Genomic DNA, 22,397 nt, shown 5'->3' with positions numbered 1-22,397 from the left:
TTTAAAAGTGCCATTAATTCCATGGCGCGGTACGTCAGGAGGGGGTTATACCTAATGTAAAAATACAATAAACAAGAAACTATTACCAGACTGCTACAGAGGGATAGAAGAACCTGCCCGCAAGAGCTTACAGTCTACACCTTACTATTACACTTAGCACTTGCAGGTGCCTAACAGTGACCTCCAGGGCTCTCAGATGTACATTAACAGACATAATACAGAATTATGCAGTAAAATATCTGAGCGATCAGACATCAGGTTATCGCTTATTCAGTTTCCCTACTAGGATTTAGATAAAAGGCTAAAAAAGTGTTTTGAAAAGTTCCAATAAAAAACAGCTACAGTATCTCACAAAAGTGAGTCCACCCCTCCCAGTTTTAGTAAATATTTTATTATACCTTTTCACGGGACAACACTGAAGATATGACATTTCGATACAATGTAAAGTAGTCGGCGTACATCTTGCATAAATGTGTGTAAATTTGGCGTGCCCTCAAAATAACTCAAAACCCAACCATTAATGTGAAACCGCTGGCAACAAAAGTTCGTACACCCCTAAGCGAAAATGGCCAAATTGGGCCCAAAGTGTCGATATTTTGTGTGGCCACCAGTATTTTCCAGCACTGCCTGAGCTCTCTTGGGTTCACTAGAGCCATGACGACATCACGGAGCTGGTGGATGTTAGAGACCTTGCGCTCCTCCCCCTTCCGAGGGGTATACTCACTTTTGTGGGATACTTGCATTTTTGTTGTTTACAAATTTATGCATAATGGGTTTCCCTGCATCCATAGCCACTCGTATCGTTCTGTATATTCGGATTATACAATATCATCTTAAGGTCTCAGTAGTGATACTACATCATGTGCCCATGCCATCCTGTCCTTGCCGTAGCCTACGGATGCAGATTACCCCTAGTGTGTATATATATATATATATATATATATATATATATATATATATATATAGCGCAAAGAAAATCCGCAGCACTCCTTCAAGTAAAAAAATGTGCAATTTATTCACACATGTCAAAACAGACAACGTTTCGGTCCTCTCACAGAACCTTTCTCAAGTCAAGTGACTTGAGAAAAGGTTCTGTGAGAGGACCGAAACGTTGTCTGTTTTGACATGTGTGAATAAATTGCACATTTTTTTACTTGAAGGAGTGCTGCGGATTTTCTTTGCTATTGATTCCGTCCTGCATCGAGGGACTACTGCGGGCACCCATACAACCACAGCTGCTTTTGAAGGAGTGCTGCCTGATTTTCTCCATGTATATATATATATATATATATAGATCCGCCAGGGACCGGTACTGCTGGACCCGAGCATAAGGCACGCGTGCTTCAAATGAATTTGTGATATGAGATAAAACATTTCAGTAGACGTTCTACGCGCAGTCCTGACAGTTTAGAAGCTCCAGCTCGGTTACTCATCTCCCCTTATGTTTTAGTAAAAACCCCTCCTTACTGACCACATAATAAACAATTAACCCTTCCTGACATGTTGCAGGTCCCTCTCCAGCTCCTGTACCATGGTGTTAAATGCACACACAAAGTGCTGAAATATATTGAGAGAAGCAGTGTTTCTGGTTGCATATGTAAGAGTCGAGAGAATTGTCCAGGGCAAGATGAATAGAGCTTGTCATCTCTGAGAGAAGGAGAAGGAGCAAATTGGGAGCACACTTTGCCCTGGAGTAATGTCTTAAGGGCACATAGATCTAAAATGTCACATTTCCTGCAAAGGCATTACACGGTGTCCTTTCTCTGCCAAGACAGAAATATACAGGTCATGCTCCTAAGGCACATTTATCTACAAAACTATCTTCTTGGAAGAGGCATGATGATTTTCTCATTTATTTCTGACAATTTCTGTGTAAATGAGGATCTGTCATCTGAATAATGTAAAGGCATCCTTTACTGTATATGACTAGTAGAGGTGGTTATGGGCCAGGTCTTGCATGGTCCACGTGAAGTCAATTCAGACCATAAAGAAAATGTCATTGCTCTGTGTGTGATAAACATTTCCCACATTACAGAACTCTGTTCACACTGAGTGGTGTGGATAAAGCCTAGGCATTATTTTCTAGCGTGTAAAGTATTATGTCACGTTGTCATTTGTTAATCTGGTAGGAAATTGCACATCTTTTGGGTAATAAATGTGTAAATTAATTTTTCTGCTTTGTCCTTAATCTTTCAGCTCTACTATAAAACCCAAGGTGCCACCTCCTCTTCCGCCAAAGGTTTGTGCTGTTTCTGCGCTAATTAAACAAAACAAAATTTTCTTTGCTCTGCTTGTATGCAATTTCGTTTAAGGAAGTAAAGTCGCGCTAGCTAGACAGTCGTGCCGAGCATCCTATTCCATCTGTGCCGTTTTAAAGGGAAGCGTCCAATTCTTGCTGCTGCAAAACATGCGCACATCACACCCGTGCAGCACCTACCAAAAAATAGAGCATGTCCTATTGTCCATATTGCAGACAAGGATAGGATAGTTCTGTTATGGACCAAACGTTCTGTTCAGAATGCACACGGCCAGAAACGGCTGTGGCCATGTGCAAGAGCCTTTGGACTGCTAAGGACACTGATTGGCTGCAGCGGTGACGTGCAGTATACCGGCATGGTACCGCTGCAGTTTGTAAACAAGCACCGTCAGGAGGACTGGACCAGCGCTGTAGAACGAGATAAGGACAGCATCTTTTTTTATTGTAGGCTATTGGAGGGCTTGTCCGAGTTTTTTAATTCTCTCGGACAACCTCTTTAAGGTGTGCTGGCATAATTAAAATAGCTGTATCTACCGTGCTCTAGTGTATAGCTTTATCAGACCTGGACTAGACAGTTCGCCGTGGTGCTCAGCAGTGTCTACTAATCATCACATCAATTCTTCTCGGATGTGCTCTGCTCCTTTGCAATGGAAACTGCCTGGAGACTGAACATTTTTTTTTTTTTTTGCCTTTCCCATTGCTAAATTGACATTTCTAGCTGTTTCGTGCGAGCTCAACCTCTCTTTCCACGTCTTTTATTTACTTTTAAACATTTAAAGATGAGATTAATGAATTAGGAATAAATCAGGCACAAAAATGTGCATTAGCTGCCTGTCCGAGAGAAAATAGAACAGAGCGCCTGGAGGTCTATGTGCATGGGCTTCTATCAAACAAACGGCAGAGAAATATTCCCCCTCGACTGAGACACAGGCTGTAAATAACACTGGTTTCTACAAGAGAAAAAGAAATGGAATCGGACGTAGAACTGGCTCCAAGGCATTTGCTGAAAGCCCCTGGTTCTTAATGTTCCTCTTTCCAAAGCTTTGCTATATGGATTCATAACCTTGGTTGTGCTGGATGTACTGTTTCCAGCAAAAGTAAACCCAAGTACACAGTGACCTAAATGTCTTGTTAAGATCGGCATAGACAACTCTATAGACACTAGTATACGACCGCATCCTCCATTTTGTACAGAGCCGTAATAGAGCATCCATAGACTTCTGCAGGGCTCCCTATATTTTACTACATGAGATGCTGCATTGAAGAGGTCTTCTCCTATAGAAGTGTGGTTTCCATCATGTCACAAGCAGCTCCTCTATATGTCAGCTTCTTCTAAAACAACCAAAAAACATAGTCCTTATAAATGTCCCACACTAAAGTAAGTGAGCATCAGGAAAGTTTTGAGAAGTAGGTCCTCCACTCTATGTCCACAGAGACTTTATGAGCAGGTTCTGTAGCATGGAAATATCAATGGTACATGCAGAATTGATGACCTGACCTGGTTTGAGATCACTGGTTCCTAACAGCGATCTCAAACTTCTATCAACAGTGTCTCCTGAATCCCTATAGAAACAGGCAAGACACAACTCCAGTAGAAAAGCATCGTATATATGAAGAAGCATGTAAAATCACATAGACATCACAAGCTGGCTGGTGGAGTTTCTGGCTTGCCCAACTCCGGTTTCGCATTTAAGCTTGAGCCCCTTAAGAAGCTTGATTTTTAGTCAGACGAGCCATTTCTTGGCGGTTCTTTACCACTAGAGAGCTGTCTCCTGTATTTCTATAGGGATTCAGTAGCCACTGTTCATGGAGATTACAGTTAGCAACAGAGAAGATGGACTCTAAAGGCTTCGTTCACGTCACCGTTCAGCCTAAACGGAGCAGGAGAACGGTAAGGACGGATTTGGCACATAACTGAGCGGAACTGAACCTAAGGACTCCATAGACTATAATGAGGTCCGTTAGGTTTCCGCTCAGAACATTTTGGAGCGAAGACAAAAGTAGTGCATGCAGGCCTTTTGTCTCTGCTTCAAAAATCTGCCTCTGAGAGGAAACCTAACAGAACCATGGGGTCCTTAGGTTCCGTTCTGCTCAGTTATGTGCCGAATCCGTCCTTTCCCTTCTCCTGCTCCTAAACGGAGCAGGAGAACGGAAAGGCTGAACAATGATGTGAACGAAGCCTTAGATGATCAAGTCCACAAGCATCATTAATATTCCATTGTCAGCTTCTTAAACCCATGTGAGTGTGACGTGAGAGTAGAGGGCATTGGGGGTCACATTTGAATGTTTAAAGGGGTTTTCCGAATTTTTTTATATTTTTTTCTGATGACCTGTCCTCAGGGTAGGGGACCCCCAACGATCAGCTGTTTGAGAAGGCAGCGGCATCCCTGTGAGTGCTGCAGCCTTCTCCAGCTTTTCCCAAGCCGGTGATGACACGTTCATCAGTCACACGGCCTAGGAGCAGCTCAGCTCTATTCAAGTGAATGGGGCTGAGCTGCGATACCAAGCAGACACTATACAATGTACAGTGCTGTGCTTGGTAAGCCATGCGGGCACAGGAGCGCCGGTGCCTTCTCAAACAGCTGGTCGGCGGGAGCCCTGGCTGTCAGACCTCCACTGATCACTAAACTCTTAAGTTTTGAGTCTATTTTTTATATTTAACAATCTTTTCTCACATATAGTTGCCATTTCTGGTGATTTCAGAACATGCTCTTTCTTGGCTCCATCTAATACTAGTTGTAGAGAATGAGATGCATTTGGATCATGTCTTGAGCCCAGTGGTGCCTGGCATTATCCTATGCCATGGTAAATGTTAGCCGATTCTCATTACTTCTGTGACCAGAACTAAGCTGATGCTCTTTGGAGCTGCTGACATTGATGTACTACCAGGGAGTCTTGTTTTACCTTTTAAACTTTTACATGTTTTTCTTAATTTAAAAAAAGTCAGTTTTCAGCAGGTGATATAAAAGCACTTTACTTGCACGATATCAGTGACCATCCTTACTGATCTGATATGCAGGCTCTGAGGCTGCTGTATTCATGTTACAAGAGTTTTCAGATTGCATTCCGTAATTTAATAAAAATCAGCAACTTTTAGTTCCTCACCTTTTTCAAGATGTCTACTTGCTGTCAGTGAATGGAAACAGTCTTGTTCATATCCAGAGGCTGATATGCTCACATAGAAGAGAACACAGTGATGCACTGCAGAATAGGGCTCCATAGAGACTATTGGAGTTAATGGGGTTGTCCGCTTTTTTTATATTGGTGTCCAATCCCGAGGATAGGTCATCAGTATAAAAAAGCGGACAACCCCTTTAATCGTAACTAGCACATAAAAAATGTAAAAAAATGCTGCAACGACTTTATGAATGTGTCATGGGGCGAATGCTATATTTTTCTCTGTACTGCCACTAAATAAACTGCCATAAATCCGTATTTTTGACAGTTACATAACTTTTTGCGTAAGCTTTATGTAAAATCGGTAAACCTCTTTTATATATGCAGTACATATATTTAGTTAGCATTACCTGCTATTTGGATCTTGCCAACATATCCTGTAGTTTATAGTGCTGTTCACAGTTTATTCACATCTGTGTCCACTTGAGTTTAGAGTATCATTAGGTTGAATACATCGGTAATTCTGTAATTTAATGTAACTGCTCTAGTGACTCTCTTTATGTACGGTTACTAAGCAATAAATAATATTTGTATCATTATTTTTCAAATGGAGCCAATTATAATTCCATGCAAATAGACCGCTATTGGCCAGGTCATCCAGGAGCCTAATAGGTGCGCAGTTTAGTGGGAGTCCGCTGCTAACCATATCCTGTGATGACAGTCATTTTTACTTGGGCCATTAAAGGACGCCCTTCACACAGTTTAGCAGTAGTTCCTGAAGCAGAAATCACAGAAACTGTTTTGAACTGGAATATTTCATTTTTGTATTTTTTTGCAGCCCAAATCAGTATTCATACCCCAGGAGTCAAGTGCTTCTGAAGACGATAACCAAGGAACCATCAAGAGATGTCCCATCTCAGAAAGCCCAGCACGGCCTGCTTCTTATGTTCCTCCAAGACCACCACCTCCACGGTTACCACCCAATAAACCAAATGCGTTAGGTAATTTTTGTAGATCAAATTACCGTTCCATTGAAGCTCTGCAGACCTCTGGGGCAGATTTAATAAACCTGCAGATGGCATACAGTTAGGCTGTCCAGGCCTGCACCAGGTCTATCACAGTAGCTCCTGCTGGGTGATAAACATGGTGCAGGGATAGACACTTCTGTCTAACTCTAAACCAACTAATGGCTGACTTGGTTTGAGACTGAATTTTACACTATTTACATTTTAAAGAATCTTTCTTGAAAAGCCTCACCCTTTTCTAGTTAAGTTGTGCCCCCATTTTGGACTAGGTGCAGAAAGTTTAAATGTGCCAATGTTCACCACGTTTTGGTGCAATTTACGCCAAAATCTAGATGAGGTCACTTGTGTAAATGTGGACCAGTGTGTTTTGTGATGTGTATTTTATGTGTCAAATTTGAAACCATGTTCGTCTTTCCCACAGGTAATGGAGTGGGTTCATTCCAAGTGAATGGAGACCGGGACACTTCTTCACTTCCTCAACAAACAGATATCCGAACTTCCAAGTCACTAAGTGTGCCTACACGAAAAGAAAAGAAAGATGTGCCGGTAAGTATACCAGCGCTCACGCTACCTACAGCTATGCAGAACTGAAGTTTGATATGTTGAACTGCAGAATAGAGAATGCAAAACCAACATGGCCATCAGTGCCTCATACTAGGCCATCTAAACTCATTCAGATGCTCCAGCAGTTATTTTCAGTGCATATTTACTAGGAGACTTTTCCGAGACTTTTATTTCGATGACCTGTCCTCTGGATAGGTCATCAGTATCTGTTTGGTGGGTGTCCGACACTCTGGATCCCTGCAGTTTGTAAAGGTACTGGTGCTCTTGCAGCTTAGTCTAGGCCATGTGATGTCACGTTCATTGGTCACGTGGCCTAGATGCTGCTCAGCCCCATTGAAGTGAATGGGGCTGAGCTGCAATACCAAGCACAGCCGCTATACAGTGTACAGCGCTGTGCTTGGTGAGCTGAGAGAAGGCCATGGCCCTACTGCGACCGCCAATGCCTTCTCAAAGAGCTGGGTGTTGGACCCCCACCGATCAGATACTGATGACCTATCCTGAGCAAGGGTCATCAGTATAAAAGTCACAGAAAACCTCTTTCTTAATCAAGTGCTTTTAGGCTACGTATGTTTATATTTTTGTTGCAAATTTATAAAAATTTTACAGTATTTTTTTTTTTTTGCAAAACCATGAGAATGCTGTGGCTTAACCTCAACAATATGAATACAGCCTTATATACAGGTTCTTCTAAAAAAAATTGCATATTGTGATAAGTTCATTATTTTCTGTAATGTACTGCTAAACATTAGACTTTCATATATTTTAGATTCATTACACACAACTGAAGTAGTTCAAGCCTTTTCTTGTTTTAATATTGATGATTTTGGCATACAGCTCATGAAAACCCAAAATTCATATCTCAAAAAATTAGCATATCATGAAAAGGTTCTCTAAACGAGCTATTAACCTAATCATCTGAATCAACTAATTAACTCTAAACACCTGCAAAAGATTCCTGAGGCTTTTAAAAACTCCCAGCCTGGTTCATTACTCAAAACCGCAATCATGGGTAAGACTGCCGACCTGACTGCTGTCCAGAAGGCCATCATTGACACCCTCAAGCAAGAGGGTAAGACACAGAAAGAAATTTCTGAACGAATAGGCTGTTCCCAGAGTGCTGTATCAAGGCACCTCAGTGGGAAGTCTGTGGGAAGTAAAAAGTGTGGCAGAAAACACTGCACAACGAGAAGAGGTGACCGGACCCCGAGGAAGATTGTGGAGAAGGACCGATTCCAGACCTTGAGGGACCTGCGGAAGCAGTGGACTGAGTCTGGAGTAGAAACATCCAGAGCCACCGTGTACAGGCGTGTGCAGGAAATGGGCTACAGGTGCCGCATTCCCCAGGTCAAGCCACTTTTGAACCAGAAACAGCGGCAGAAGCGCCTGACCTGGGCTACAGAGAAGCAGCACTGGACTGTTGCTCAGTGGTCCAAAGTACTTTTTTCGGATGAAAGCAAATTTCGCATGTCATTCGGAAAATAAGGTGCCAGAGTCTGGAGGAAGACTGGGGAGAGGGAAATGCCAAAATGCCTGAAGTCCAGTGTCAAGTACCCACAGTCAGTGATGGTCTGGGGTGCCATGTCAGCTGCTGGTGTTGGTCCACTGTGTTTTATCAAGGGCAGGGTCAATGCAGCTAGCTATCAGGAGATTTTGGAGCACTTCATGCTTCCATCTGCTGAAAAGCTTTATGGAGATGAAGATTTCATTTTCAGCACGACCTGGCACCTGCTCACAGTGCCAAAACCACTGGTAAATGGTTTACTGACCATGGTATTACTGTGCTCAATTGGCCTGCCAACTCTCCTGACCTGAACCCCATAGAGAATCTGTGGGATATTGGGAAGAGAAAGTTGAGAGACGCAAGACCCAACACTCTGGATGAGCTTAAGGCCGCTATCGAAGCATCCTGGGCCTCCATAACACCTCAGCAGCGCCACAGGCTGATTGCCTCCATGCCACGCCGCATTGAAGCAGTCATTTCTGCAAAAGGATTCCCGACCAAGTATTGAGTGCATAACTGAACTTAATTATTTGAAGGTTGACTTTTTTTGTATTAAAAACACTTTTCTTTTATTGGTCGGATGAAATATGCAAATTTTTTGAGATAGGAATTTTGGGTTTTGATGAGCTGTATGCCAAAATCATCAATATTAAAACAAGAAAAGGCTTGAACTACTTCAGTTGTGTGTAATGAATCTAAAATATATGAAAGTCTAATGTTTATCAGTACATTACAGACAATAATGAACTTTATCACAATATGCTAATTTTCTGAGAAGAACCTGTATATTGGCGTAATGTGGCGATACACAAGTTGAGTATTTAGGGTTTAATTTTGACCAGTATAGACCAGGGATGCTCAACCTGTTGCCCTCCAGCTGTTGCAAAACTGCAACTCCCAGCATGCCTGGGCAGCGCTATTAGGGCATGGTGGGAGTTGTACTTTTGCAACAGCTGGAGAGCCGCAGGTTTAGCATCCCTGGTATAGACTAAGGGCTGTATTACACCACCAGATTTGTTCTGACCAGTCATTGGTCAGATGGCCATTTACACACAGATATTTTGTTATATACGCCAGCTATTGATCTGATTGGACAGAAATTGGTCCGATAATCTATTGTAATACAGCCTTTATGTTTTGAACCACTCAGTTGCCCCTTGATCAGATTTTGCAGAAGTTAAATCATTGTTGCATTCAAGTGGATCTCTGCCTAGTTAGTTATAAAAGGCCTGGATGTGATTTTAATATTTCTCCTCTGTTTTAGAAGCCAATAAGCAATGGACTTCCACCTACACCAAAAGTGCATGTAAGTGTTTTGTGTTTATATGATTTACAGAATACGCCATTTTTAAGAATTTTGATTGTGCTGGTGTTAATAATGAGTCTGAAGTTCTCAATCTGTATATAGCGAGAAGTGGCTGGATATATACTGGTAGAATGATAGCTGACAGTTTGGCAGGAAGATAAAAGGTGATTCTTTTTCCATTTTCTGGAGGGCACTTTTTGCATTTGTAACCCGCTTAATGTGCATTAGTCCAATGTAACTACATTCCTATTAGCTCAAGTCACACACGTAGTTTTTGTGTCGGTTTGCAATGCATTTTTTTTTTTTTAACCAAAGCCAGGAGTGGATTCAAAAGGACTGGGGAATAGAAGGCAAAAGCTTCTTGCTGTATCCACTTCAGGCTCAGAAAACCTCATCAATAGCTGCACCTCAAACTGCCCAAAAAACCTGTGCGTTTCCAGCCACAGAGTACTTAGAAAGACAATTCATATACACATTGTTCTGAACAACCCTCTGAACCATTTCTGGGAAAGACATATCTTATTTCTATATATCAAAGAGCAATGCGTTTGAAGCATAGGGATGCTTTGTGCTGTACGTGTTTTACCACTAATTGCTATTGTTTTGCCTGCACAACTTTTACAGGTGAAAGAAGTTAAAAGCACTTGTAATTGGCTGCGCAGCTCACGGCACGAGAGGGCACTCTTAAAGGGATTTTCCTGGGATAACTATTAGGCCTCATGCACGTGACCGTAGGTCGGCCGTGCCCGTATTGCGGAAAGGGTCCACAATCCGCCAGATATGGTGCGGAGGAACGGAAGCCCACGGAAACACTACGGAGCGCTTCTGTGGGCTTTCTGTCTGTGCATTTGCACCGAAAAAATATAGTGCATGTCCTATTTTCTTGCGGTTCAAATGAATCGCTGGTTCATTCAAGAGTATGGGTCCACAGATGGCGGACACACGATTGATGCCTGTGCATTGGCATTGACGTCCCACGGCCATGTGCATGAGGCCTTAACTGAAGGTCCTTAGCCTACAACGCCTCTTGGAAGATTCATACTTACCTGCCGCTCCAGACCTGCGTGTTTGCTCTGAATCCTCCATCCTCCAGTCACCAGCTTGTTTTTTTCTGGTCACCTGCATCACTGCAGCCAATGACTGGTTTCAGTTTCAAGCAGGGAAACAGCAATGCCATCTAAGTTCCTTCAGGTAATAGGGAACCTGTCATGTTCAACATGGTGAGCTGCAGGAAGCAGGTTATACAGCAGGAGGAGCTGAGCAGATTGATATATAGTTTTAATGGAAAAGATTCAGTAAGGCTGAGTTCCCACTTCAGTTATTTGGTCAGTTATTTCCATCAAGTATTGTGAGATAAAACCAGTAGTGAAGCCTACACAGAGATAAGGTGTAATGGAAAGATCTGCACCTGTTCTGTGTTTTTGACCCACACCTAGTTTTGGCTCCCAATAACTGATGGAAATAACTGACCAAGTAACTGAAGTGTGAACTTGGCCTATAACTTGTATTTTATTCTTTTCAATTCCTGTTCATGCTGGGCTTTAAAGTCCAGGAGGCGGTCCTATCAGTAACTGATATCCTTCCCTCATTGTCAATCACTGATAAGACCGTCTCCTTGACTTCAAAGCCCAGAATTCGCAGAAATTAAAGCAGGAACTACAAGTTTACTGACTCTTTTCCCATAAAACTATGTATCAACGTGCAATCTTCTCAGCTCCTCCTGCTCTGTAATCTGGCGCTTTTAGCTTACATTGCGTTTTCATGGTGGCAGGTTCCCTTCAATTATTCCCAAAAGATCTTTTTAAGGAGCATTAGGTTGAGACCAAACGGCCAAGTCATGCCCACTCGTGGCAGACAATGAAATGTGGTAGTCATGGTTGGCCACTTGGGTGTAGTCTCACCCTTACCCTCTAAAATACAAAATAAAATCACCTGTTAATAAATTGAGAAGTGCCATCTCTTCCATCATATAGCCAAGCTGGGTCACCAATGTCACACCTATAGTTCTGAAACCGCTGTCAGTCAGCTTTCTCAATGTCTAGTTACCCATCTGATGCAGCACTACAGAACTATTCATGTCTTCTGCCGCTAGAGATGTGGGAATTCTTATGATCATAATGGACCTTACCCAGCTCATTTTGATGCAGCGACCCCCATGGGAAGGCAGGGAGGATGAGAGTTGTGGCATTGATAGTAGTAGTGGTGGTTCACTGAGTGCGCACTCTTTTATTCCCTCACACCCTGGACGTTGTAGATGGCCCCTGCCTGGTGTTCGGTGGTGATCGGTTAGCAGGATACAAGGCAGAAGTAGTGGGCGGGCAGATGTATGGTGGTGGAGTCAATGACCAGGCCCATTAAATAAATAAAGTATGTCTTTACTGAAGGGATGAAGAAGGTAGTAGAACAGATAGCAGCAATATAAACAGTTTAGTAGTAAGTTTTACAGTAGTTCTTTTCCCAATGGCTGTGTATAGGCACCAACAATGATGGTGGTAATCCTCGCTGAGTCTCGCCCTCTCTCTAAATATGCTTCTGAGTCCTCCTGAATAATCGTACGTGTGCAACACAATTCTCATTAACTCTCTCTACAATGCCCAGTCTGAGGGGTGTGGGTGCTAGATCGGTTGGCCAGATCGTCCCTGAAGTGTAGAAGGTATTGGGGGTAGTTAACCCTTTCCACATGCAGTAAAGTCTTAGTGCCATAAACAAGCGTTTCTATACTGTCTGTCCAAAGCATGACCTTGTGATTCTCAACAATCAATGAAATCTGGTTTCTTTCTCTCAGGGGTATCCTCTCTGTGTTCGGTAGATTCGCTGGTAGTATAGTCTCAGGAGTAGAGCTTCCCTGGATCGGGCCTAGTTCTGTGGAGCTCTCACAGACACATCCCCTCTCTCCAGGCTGCAAACTGTGAACTCCTCACCAGGAGGCTGGTCCAGCCCATCTCCTAGCTACTAGTTACAAGACTGCCGGACTTAAAGGGAACCTGTCACCATGGAAATGCATTGTAAGCTACAGGCAGCATGTTACAGAGCAGACTGATATACAGCTTTATTGGAAGAGATTAGTTTAACGTCTGTTTTGTACATTTAAATTCCTACCCATTCTAGGATTTGAGGTCAAGGAGGCGGTCCTATCAGTGATTGACAGCTATCTCTGTTTACATAGTCATAGAGGTAAGGCTGTCGATCAATGATAGGACCGCCTCCTTGACTTCAAAGCTCAGAATGAGCATAGATAAAGTGGATAAATTACAAGCTTTACTGTATCTTTTCCCATAAAATCAGTCTGCTCAGCTCCTCCCGCTCTATAACATGCTGCCTGCAGCTCAGACACCATGTTAAATGTGACAGGTTCCCTTTAAAGGGGTACCCATACCCATATTTTCACCCAGTCAGCCTCCCTGATGTTACCTTTGGAGTATGTCATGCTCCGATGCACTCCCTTGCCCTGCGCTGGATTGCGTAGGGCAAAGGCTTTTTTATTTACAATAATACACTGCTGGGCGGAAGCTTCCACCCAGCAGTGTATTCGTTGACGTCGCAGGCTTTAGCACTGCCCTAGACGTTTTACAAGCTAGAGCAGCGCTAGAGCCGCCCATCAGTACCGGTCTCACTGCCGCATCGGGCTCACTGCTGGGAGGAAGCCTCCGCCTGGCAGCCCTAAGGAGAGCCCGGTTCATCACCGGATCTCCTGAAAATGCAATTAAGCGCAGGGCAAAGGAGAGCACCGGAGCATGAAATGTCAGGGGGGCTGCCTGCGTGAAATTCTGGGTATGTCCGGGTTCAGCTCTGAACCCGGACAACCCCTTTAACTCTATGTTGCCCATAATCAACCATCAAAAAAAAAGTGTTTTAACAACAAATCACAACATTCAACTCATTGAATGTTAACCCTTTGCAGTGATCCTCTGGGGCACTGCAGTGACCCATCAGAATATCATGGGAAATGGAACAGTCTTCCTATAAATACATATGATTTCATCTTTCCTTGGAAGTCGCAGCTGATTGACTTGTGACCTCTGATTGCTCAGTATCTTATTTCTAAAGACTGTTGAATCAAAAGGCTTGATGAAAAAGAATACAATTTTAATGGGAAAAAAGTGATCATTGCAGATTTATAAACTCACTGAAACTTAGCTTTTTCCATTAAAGCACAGAAAATCCTGCAAATTTATATGGTTCCTAAAAATCATCTTCTTCGTTATATGTACATGACATTTTACGTGGCACTTCTGATCTACAGCTCCATCTGTATTACCTCTGATCGCCTGCAGTAAGCTGGGGCTGCAGTCGATGAATCCATGGATTGATTTCCATCTCTGTCTAATTACTTTGGGCCGCCTGTTCTCATGTAGCATTGGTGCTACTGCCATCATGTGGATACAGATTTTTATTTCTTTCACCTTTAAACCAACTCTGCATTTTCTGAGCGAGCCTCAGTTACACCGTGTGCCCATGCCTCCGTGGTTTTGGTGTAGCAGTCTCTAGAGCCTCACTCGTCACAACCAGTTTTCATGCACTTTCCACGTTTAAAATGTAATCAGTCAGCACGCCTCTATGCTCGGTCTGCTTGTCCCCGCTCTTGACGTGCTAGGGAGAAGTGTTTTCCATGCATGAACTGAGATGACCTCTTCTACAGCACTGTCTGCTTGTAGACCAGGATTTCCAGCACCTTCTCTCCTTTCACAAAAGCTTTGTTACTTACATTGAAAGAAAAAAAAACATTGTGTTGAAATTTACAGCTATAAAGGTTTTATTAAAGACACAGGTCCTTCAAGCTCAACCCTTCTCAGATCAATTATACAATGATAATTGTTAGATTCATTTTAACCATAAATAGCATTTGCTATTAGAGAAGCATCTAGCCTTATTTTAAATGCTGACGTAGTACCTGCAATTAGAGCATTTAATAATTTGACTACTCTGACTGTAAAGAATCCTTTCCTGTGTTATGTCTAAATTGCCTTTCCTCCACCCATAAAGAATGTCCCCTGATAGTTTTTCATCTAGGTCCTTCCAGACTCCACAAGAGCAACTAGATTATTCCTCTTATGATTTACAACGCTCAGTGCAATTAGTATGTTTATACTTATTATTAATAAGATCATCTTTATATTTCCTCTCCCCTTTCATCCTTATGGCTTGTGTGTACCATCGTAAATAGCCGGCATACCAAAACCTGACTACAGCACAGCAAGTTCTTTATTAGAAGGGTATTCGAGCTTAGGGCATTAAATTCAGATTGATGGGAGTCAGACACCTGGCATCAATATATCATCAATATCTTAAAGCTGGAATACCCTTTAATTACATAATTGATTTAAATTTACCACGTTTACCTTTTAAAACGTTATTTTTACTGTGTGTCTGTGGAGCTATGAAAATGTTTTTTATTTTATTGTAGCTCCCATACAGCTATGTGTAGGAAGCATACTTACCTGCTCGCCGCTGCTCGGTTTTCAGCTTGGACAGCCTAACAATGACAGGCCACTCGGGGAGACGTCACTACTGAGGCCAGTCGGAAACCCACAAAGCTGAAATCTAGAGGCAGAGAGCAAATAAGCATGCTTCCTAATGTCAGGTCTGGCAGGGTGGGAATGGAATAAAAAAATATTTTAAAAAATTGGTCAATCCTGGACAAGCCATTTAAAGGGGTTGTCTGGGTTCGGAGCTGAACCCAGACATATCCCCTTCTTCACCCAGGCAGCCCCTCTGAGATAAGCATGAGAGCATTTCATACTGGCACTGGCACTAATGGGTGGGCTTTAGCGCTAAAGCCCACCCATTAGTGCCAGTGACATCACTGGTGACACTACTAGACGGAAACCTCTGCCTAGCAGTGTAAGTTTGTAAACAAAAAAGCCCTTGCACTGTGCGATACAGTGCAGGGCAAGGGAGAGCATCAGAGCATGAAATGTTCCGATGCTCATCTTCGGGGGGGGGCTGCCTGGGTGAAGAAGGGACTATGTCCGGGGTCAGCTATGAACCCGGACAACCCCTTTAAGATGGTAAAGCTGTGGGTCCCATTGATCTGGAGCGGAGCTTCGTAAAGTAGTGGCTGGAGAACTCTGGTCTGGCCACCACCAAGTGCGCTCCCTGTAGAAGTGAATGGGAGTGCACCGCGCAAGACAGGCCACCACTCCCATTCACTTCTATGGGCTTGACGGAAATTGCTGAGCCAGCGCTCAGCTATTTTCGGCGGTCCCATAGAAGATGAATGGAGAGCTGCTGCGCATGTGCAGTGTGCCCTCTACCACTTTCGGGGCTTCGTTCTCGATATAAGTGCGGGTCCCAATGGTGGGACTAGCACCTATAAAACAATGAGGGCATATCCTAGTGATATGCCCCCATTGTCTGTGATGAGATAACCCCTTTAAGTGTTATATCACACTGAAGTGTTTTCACATCAGTAGTGCTCAGTAGTTCTCTGTATAGGGATTCTGAGTGAATGAGAAAATGTTATGGAGCAGAATTTCCTCCCCCCCTCCCTTTTTGTTCACGTACACTCTCTTGGAGGCATCATACAAACTAGTCTTCACCCACTAGCTTATTGGCAACTGAGAATCAGAGATAAAAACAGCAGGGGGAAACTGCTAAAAATGGCAGATGCAAGGCAAAAGTCATCTCAAAGTAGTTCCACTTTAAAGGGGTTCTCCGGGAATTAAGAAAATTAAAATCCGTAAATATTACTTTATACTTTATTATAAATATATTACTAAATACCTTTCATTAGTTATAATGGCTTGTTTTGTCTGGGGAGCAATCATTAGGAGAAACAAAAGCCTATCCTAATCACACAGCAGGACAAGTTACTTCACAACACAGAGGTAAAGAACTGCATCGTCCTCCTCTCTGCTCGTCGGGCATTATGATCCTGAATACAGCTGATAAGATCTTCAGCTTAATCTCTGTAGGAATGGAGATCATGAAGAGACATAAGGTACAGAGAGGACGGACAGGACAGGCTGTGGTAATGGAGACTGGATACAAGTGCTGCTGCTCATTAGCCACATCTGTTCATGAACTAAATTCCAACAGAGATTCAGCTAAAGAGCTTATTATCTGTATTCAGGATCATAATCCCTGACAAGCAGAGAAGAGGATGAGACGCTCTTTATCTCAGTGTTGTATAGTATCTTGTCCTCCTGTGTGATTAGGACAGGTTTTGTGTGCACTAATAGGACGGCAGCCATTTTGTTTCTCCTGATGTTTGCTCCCCAAACAAATCGAGCCATTATAACTAATGTAAGGTATTTGGGAATATATTTATTTTCATTTTCTTAATTCCCGGAGAACCCCTTTTAATATCGTCCGAACCCGTCAATTTCAGCCAAAGCAGGCAACCATCTAGTTGTATGCGGACTGCCGAACTCTATCCTGACGACAGATTTCACAGGAAAGCAGGATCAGTCTGTTGGATTTTAACATTTGTTCTTGGTGAGATAAGCCACGTGTCTGCCAGTGGTTTATTTCTCACTCAAATGGATGCACGCCCGCTCGGGAGAGTAAGCTGTCAGCTGAATGAGCGTTCAACCAACCGCCATCTAAAATGTTTTTCTATTAATTACTGGGAATTGTAGTAACCAGTAGTAACGCCCACCATTATTTACCATAATGTCCATTTGTCACCATTTTTCAGTTGATCAATGTGGGTCTCGGAGGTCAGACCCCACCAATCAAATATTGTTAGTCTATTCTAAGGATTGTCCCAGAAAACCACTTTAAATAGGTCAGATGCTAGGTTTCCAGTGGGTCCTCCATTGCCTCAATAATCAACAGGAGCAGTGGATGTAGAATGGAAAACACCAGTGAAGTAGTCCTGATTGAAAGTGCCCTACTCTCCTTAGCTCCTGTGCAAACCTATGTGTTTCCATAGTTACAGACTACAAAAAAAACTGTGTAGTCTGATCCTGTGCACTCTTTTCCCTACTTATAATTACATACATTCGCAGGATCAGACTACACAGGGTTTATTTGTAGGCGGTAACCATGGAGATGCATAAATCTGCATCGGAGGTGTATTCACCGAATGGTTTCAAATTTATCTTCAAAACTATTTTCAAAGTTGCTTCATTTATTTTATTTTTTTTAAAGTGTGCAGATTCTTTAATCATAGTAAACCAGAAAGTACTTTTAAATAACAGTTAGTATAGATCTTACGAAATGATCTGGTTTATTTAAAGGGGTATGCTGATTGGCGGTCCTACACCAATCGGGAGGCCCCATATCCCCTGAAATGAATGGAGTGGCCGTTCAGGCATGAGATAGCCGTGTGCGATAGGACCCCCGCTGATCTAATAGTTATTCCCTATCCTGTGTATAGGAGATGACGTCAAACAACCGGAATACCCCTTTAATTGTCTTTGGCTGACATTAGCAAATGAATACTTCCGTTTATTAGGATAAGAATAAGAGATTTGTCAGCAGGTGTCAGTCTTCTTGTTGATGGTTTCCATGTTGGTAATAATTTGCAGTAGCTTACCATAAATCCAATATCCATAAAAGTTTCAGTTCATGAAATTACTAGAAAAATTTATAAAACTGAAATTAAAAAAAATGCCATCCTCTGGTTAGGGACAGGTGGGTAATGTACTGGCTGAAAAACCTCATTTGCATCAAGTGACGAGTCTCATTAAAAATATTTGCAATATAAAACCATAGCTGGTAATGATTGTCGCCCCTGATTCACCGCCTCTACGACTGACACGGCAAGACGAAAGTTGTTGTTTTTCTGTTGATTACGTGCTCAAAGCAAAATTGGAATCATGGAAGAATTACTGCCTGCCTCTGCTGAATTACAGGAACAGGAGGAAGTGCAGACGATGGATATAGACAGAAAGATCCAGAATTAGATGTGGCAAATTTATGTGATGTGTGTTTTGAAACATTCATTGCAAAGCTCATTTCGCTGAAATGCGCCATTAAGAATATTTTGCATAAAAGCAGCATCTGTGCTTGCATTTCAGCAAGTCAGCTAAGCAAGACAAGGGCAGAGATAAGCTATGCCGTATCCTAGAGGGCTGCAGACTGAATGCCTCAGTAATTGTGGGCTGTCAGCAACACATTCACTGCTGCCTGTTACTTGCAGCAAAGCAACGGGTAAGAAAAGCAGCGTCGTGGATGATCTATCCTCTGGATAGATCATCAGCATCTGATGGGCGGGGGTCCGACACCCGATACCCCTGCCGATCAGCTGTTTGAGAAGGCAGCGGCGTTGGCAGTAGCGCCGCGGCCTTCTCGCTGTTTACCACAGGCCCAGTGACGTCACGACTAGTATCAATGGCCTGGGCGGGGCTAAGCTCTGTTCACTTGAATGGAGCTTAGCCCCGCACAGGCCATTGATACTAGTCGTGACGTCAATGGGCCTGCGGTAAACAGTGAGAAGTCTGCCTTCTCAAACAGCTGATCGGCAGGGGTCCCGGGTGTCGGACCTCCTCTGATCAGATGCTGATGATCTATCCAGAGGATAGATCATCAGTTTAACAAAACTGCAGAACCCCTTTAATCAGACCTCAGCTCACAGCCTCAATCAGATCCACAACGTTAATAAGACCTCAGATCAGAGCCCAATATAAAGAAGACCTCAGATGAGACCCCCAAGCCTCTTATCAGTCCTCCATGCCTCATATCGGCCCCCAGCCATATGTGATCAGCCCCCAGCCATATGTGATCGGCCCCCAGCCATATGTGATCGGCCCCCAGCCATATGTAATCGGCCCCCAGCCATATGTAATCGGCCCCCAGCCATATATAATCGGCCCCCAGCCATATATAATCGGCCCCCAGCCATATATAATCGGCCCCCAGCCATATGTAATCGGCCCCCAGCCATATGTGATCGGCCCCCAGCCATATGTGATCGGCCCCCAGCCATATGTGATCGGCCCCCAGCCATATGTGATCGGCCCCCAGCCATATGTGATCGGCCCCCAGCCATATGTGATCGGCCCCCAGCCATATGTGATCGGCCCCCAGCCATATGTGATCGGCCCCCAGCCATATGTGATCGGCCCCCAGCCATATGTGATCGGCCCCCAGCCATATGTAATCGGCCCCCAGCCATATGTAATCGGCCCCCAGCCATATGTAATCGGCCCCCAGCCATATGTAATCGGCCCCCAGCCATGTATGTAATCGGCCCCCAGCCATGTATGTAATCGGCCCCCAGCCATGTATGTAATCGGCCCCCAGCCATGTATGTAATCAGCCCCCAGCCGTTATTCAGCAGCCCCCAGTCTCAGATCACAAAATAAATAAACCACTTACCTCTCCTGCTCCTGGACGCCGTCGCTTCTTCGGCCCCCAGCCATATGTGATCGGCCCCCCAGCCATATATAATCGGCCCCCAGCCATATATAATCGGCCCCCAGCCATATGTAATCGGCCCCCAGCCATATGTAATCGGCCCCCAGCCATATGTAATCGGCCCCCAGCCATATGTGATCGGCCCCCAGCCATATGTGATCGGCCCCCAGCCATATGTGATCGGCCCCCAGCCATATGTGATCGGCCCCCAGCCATATGTGATCGGCCCCCAGCCATATGTGATCGGCCCCCAGCCATGTATGTAATCAGCCCCCAGTCATGTATGTAATCAGCCCCCAGCCGTTATTCAGCAGCCCCCAGTCTCAGATCACAAAATAAATAAACCGCTTACCTCTCCTGCTCCTGGACGCCGCCGCTTCTCTCCTCCAGCGCGATCCTCTTCCTCCTGCTGTCGGCTGTGCTGTGAACTGACGAGCACAGCGTGAGGTCACAGAGCGCCCTCACGCTGTGCGCAGCCACTGCACAGCCGACAGCTGAGGACCAGGAAGCAGTGAAAACAGAGCCTTCACCGCTTCCCGGTCCTCCGATACTAATGAGCGCTTTCGTAATGAAAGCGCTCATTAGTATTTGCCCCATAAGATGCAGGGGCATTTACGGTAAATGCTGATCACTGGGAGGTATCCTGGAATACCTCTTTAAAGATGACCCCTTATGTTTTTTTTGTTTTTTATGGAAATTATATAAAAGTGTAATGTCCACAATTATGTTTAAACGGCACTGAATAGGGATGAGCAAAACCTTGGAACCGAACCGGGAAATGTTTTTTTACAGCATAAATCAATTTCTGAAGTAATTATGCAAAGTCTCGCGAGACTACGCTAAGTAATAACTTCGGCTCATCGGAGCCAATACATTCTAATACTGTACGGAGCGCTCGCTCCGTACAATATTGAAACAGTGTTTTATGCGAATCAACTTCGGATGAAACATTGCTCATCCCTAGCACTGAGTAATCAAAATGCAGAGCTGTCCAAAAGGTGTAGTGTTCCAAGTCTTATCTTAAAGTGGTTTTCTGGAATATTAATGACCTATCCTCAGGATAGACCATCAGTATGAGATCAGTGGGGGTCCGACACCTGGCATCCCCACCGATCAGCTGTGGACGGAGCCAGAAGCAGATAGCCTGGCTGATGCAATGGAACGGGAGCTGAGCTGCAATAACACCCGGCACAGCCACTGTTTTTCTGGCACTGGGCCGACTGCTCAGAACAGCTGATCCGTGGGGGTGTCTGACGTCTGACCACATCTGATATTGATGACCGATCCTGGTGACAGGTCATCAGTATCTGGAACCTGATAAACTTCTTTAAACTCACTAAAATGGAGAACAGCAGCATCCGAAAAAAATCTGTTTTTCAAGATGTCATCTTATTGGTCCAGAGTTAAGAAGGACAGTCCTGACAAAAAAATAACGCACCAATAAGGAGTTGTTGGAATCGAATTCAACTTTCTATGTGTGAATGTAATGATGATGTATGTAAGTGATTACAATATTAGACTGAAAGGATATGTTTATTGGGAAAAACTGTACTATTGAAAGAAACATAGAGACATAGAATGTGTCGGCAGATAAGAACCATTTGGCCCATCTAGTCTGCCCAATAAGGAGGCTCTCGTTCCCTGTCGGGCTGCCTCTAGCCTGGATACAGGATGAGATACGGTTGGGCATGGAGGCATACAGGTTCTGTGTGGTATCCTGCGGCACATTTGCCCACAGATGTTACAGCTAGGTCTGTAGATTCTGCACACTGGCAGGTTGCCAACTTTTCCCATAAGTGCTTGTTTGGCAATAAATCTGGCATTTTGGCAGGCCAAGAAAGTGTCACAATCTGGCAGAGACATGAGACAACCTGTGTGTGGACGAGTATTACCCTGGTGAGAAATGCTAGTTAGAAGCCACGCCATGAGAGGACACATGTGGCTGTAGATGTCCTGCACATTTCGCTGAGCTGTTAGGGCCCATTCGGACGGCCGTAGTGCTTTGCGGATTTGCAAAACACGGATACCGGACGGTTGCGTTCCGCAATTTGTGGACCGCACATGGCCGCAACCATAATAGAGAATGCCTATGCTTGTCTGCAATCGCAATAGGACATGCACTATTTTTTCTGTCCGCACCCGTTCAGTTTTCCATAAGCCCGGTCAACTGGGGCTGGCACTTAGTTCCATCTAGCCGTTTCCCTGGTCAACTCCTTTTAAATAGGATGCATCAGCTCTCCTGCCATGTCTGTTATAGTAAATAAATGTATTCCTCATGATATAACAATTCAGGACTATCTTTTTTTCAACTCTGTGTTGTGC

At 43.9% G+C, this 22,397-nt stretch overlaps 1 protein-coding gene across 7 annotated transcripts in view; it reads left to right on the top strand.

Moving 5' to 3' along the window:
* Nucleotides 1-22,397, top strand: part of MAP4K3 (mitogen-activated protein kinase kinase kinase kinase 3) — a 292,615-nt gene that overhangs the window by 228,761 nt on the left and 41,457 nt on the right. For 6 of the 7 annotated variants that reach the window (XM_040429607.1, XM_040429605.1, XM_040429606.1 and 3 more), the window contains 4 exons: nucleotides 2,197-2,239; nucleotides 6,213-6,375; nucleotides 6,821-6,945; nucleotides 9,729-9,770. In XM_040429607.1, coding sequence (XP_040285541.1) covers nucleotides 2,197-2,239; nucleotides 6,213-6,375; nucleotides 6,821-6,945; nucleotides 9,729-9,770 — 373 coding nt within the window. The remainder of the gene's footprint in view (nucleotides 1-2,196; nucleotides 2,240-6,212; nucleotides 6,376-6,820; nucleotides 6,946-9,728; nucleotides 9,771-22,397) is intronic. The other variant, XM_040429601.1, reaches the window with a different exon arrangement.

Source organism: Bufo bufo, chromosome 4 (assembly GCF_905171765.1).
Source record: "Bufo bufo chromosome 4, aBufBuf1.1, whole genome shotgun sequence".
NCBI classification, from domain to species: domain Eukaryota; kingdom Metazoa; phylum Chordata; class Amphibia; order Anura; family Bufonidae; genus Bufo; species Bufo bufo.
This window is presented reverse-complemented; position numbering and strand designations above follow the sequence as displayed.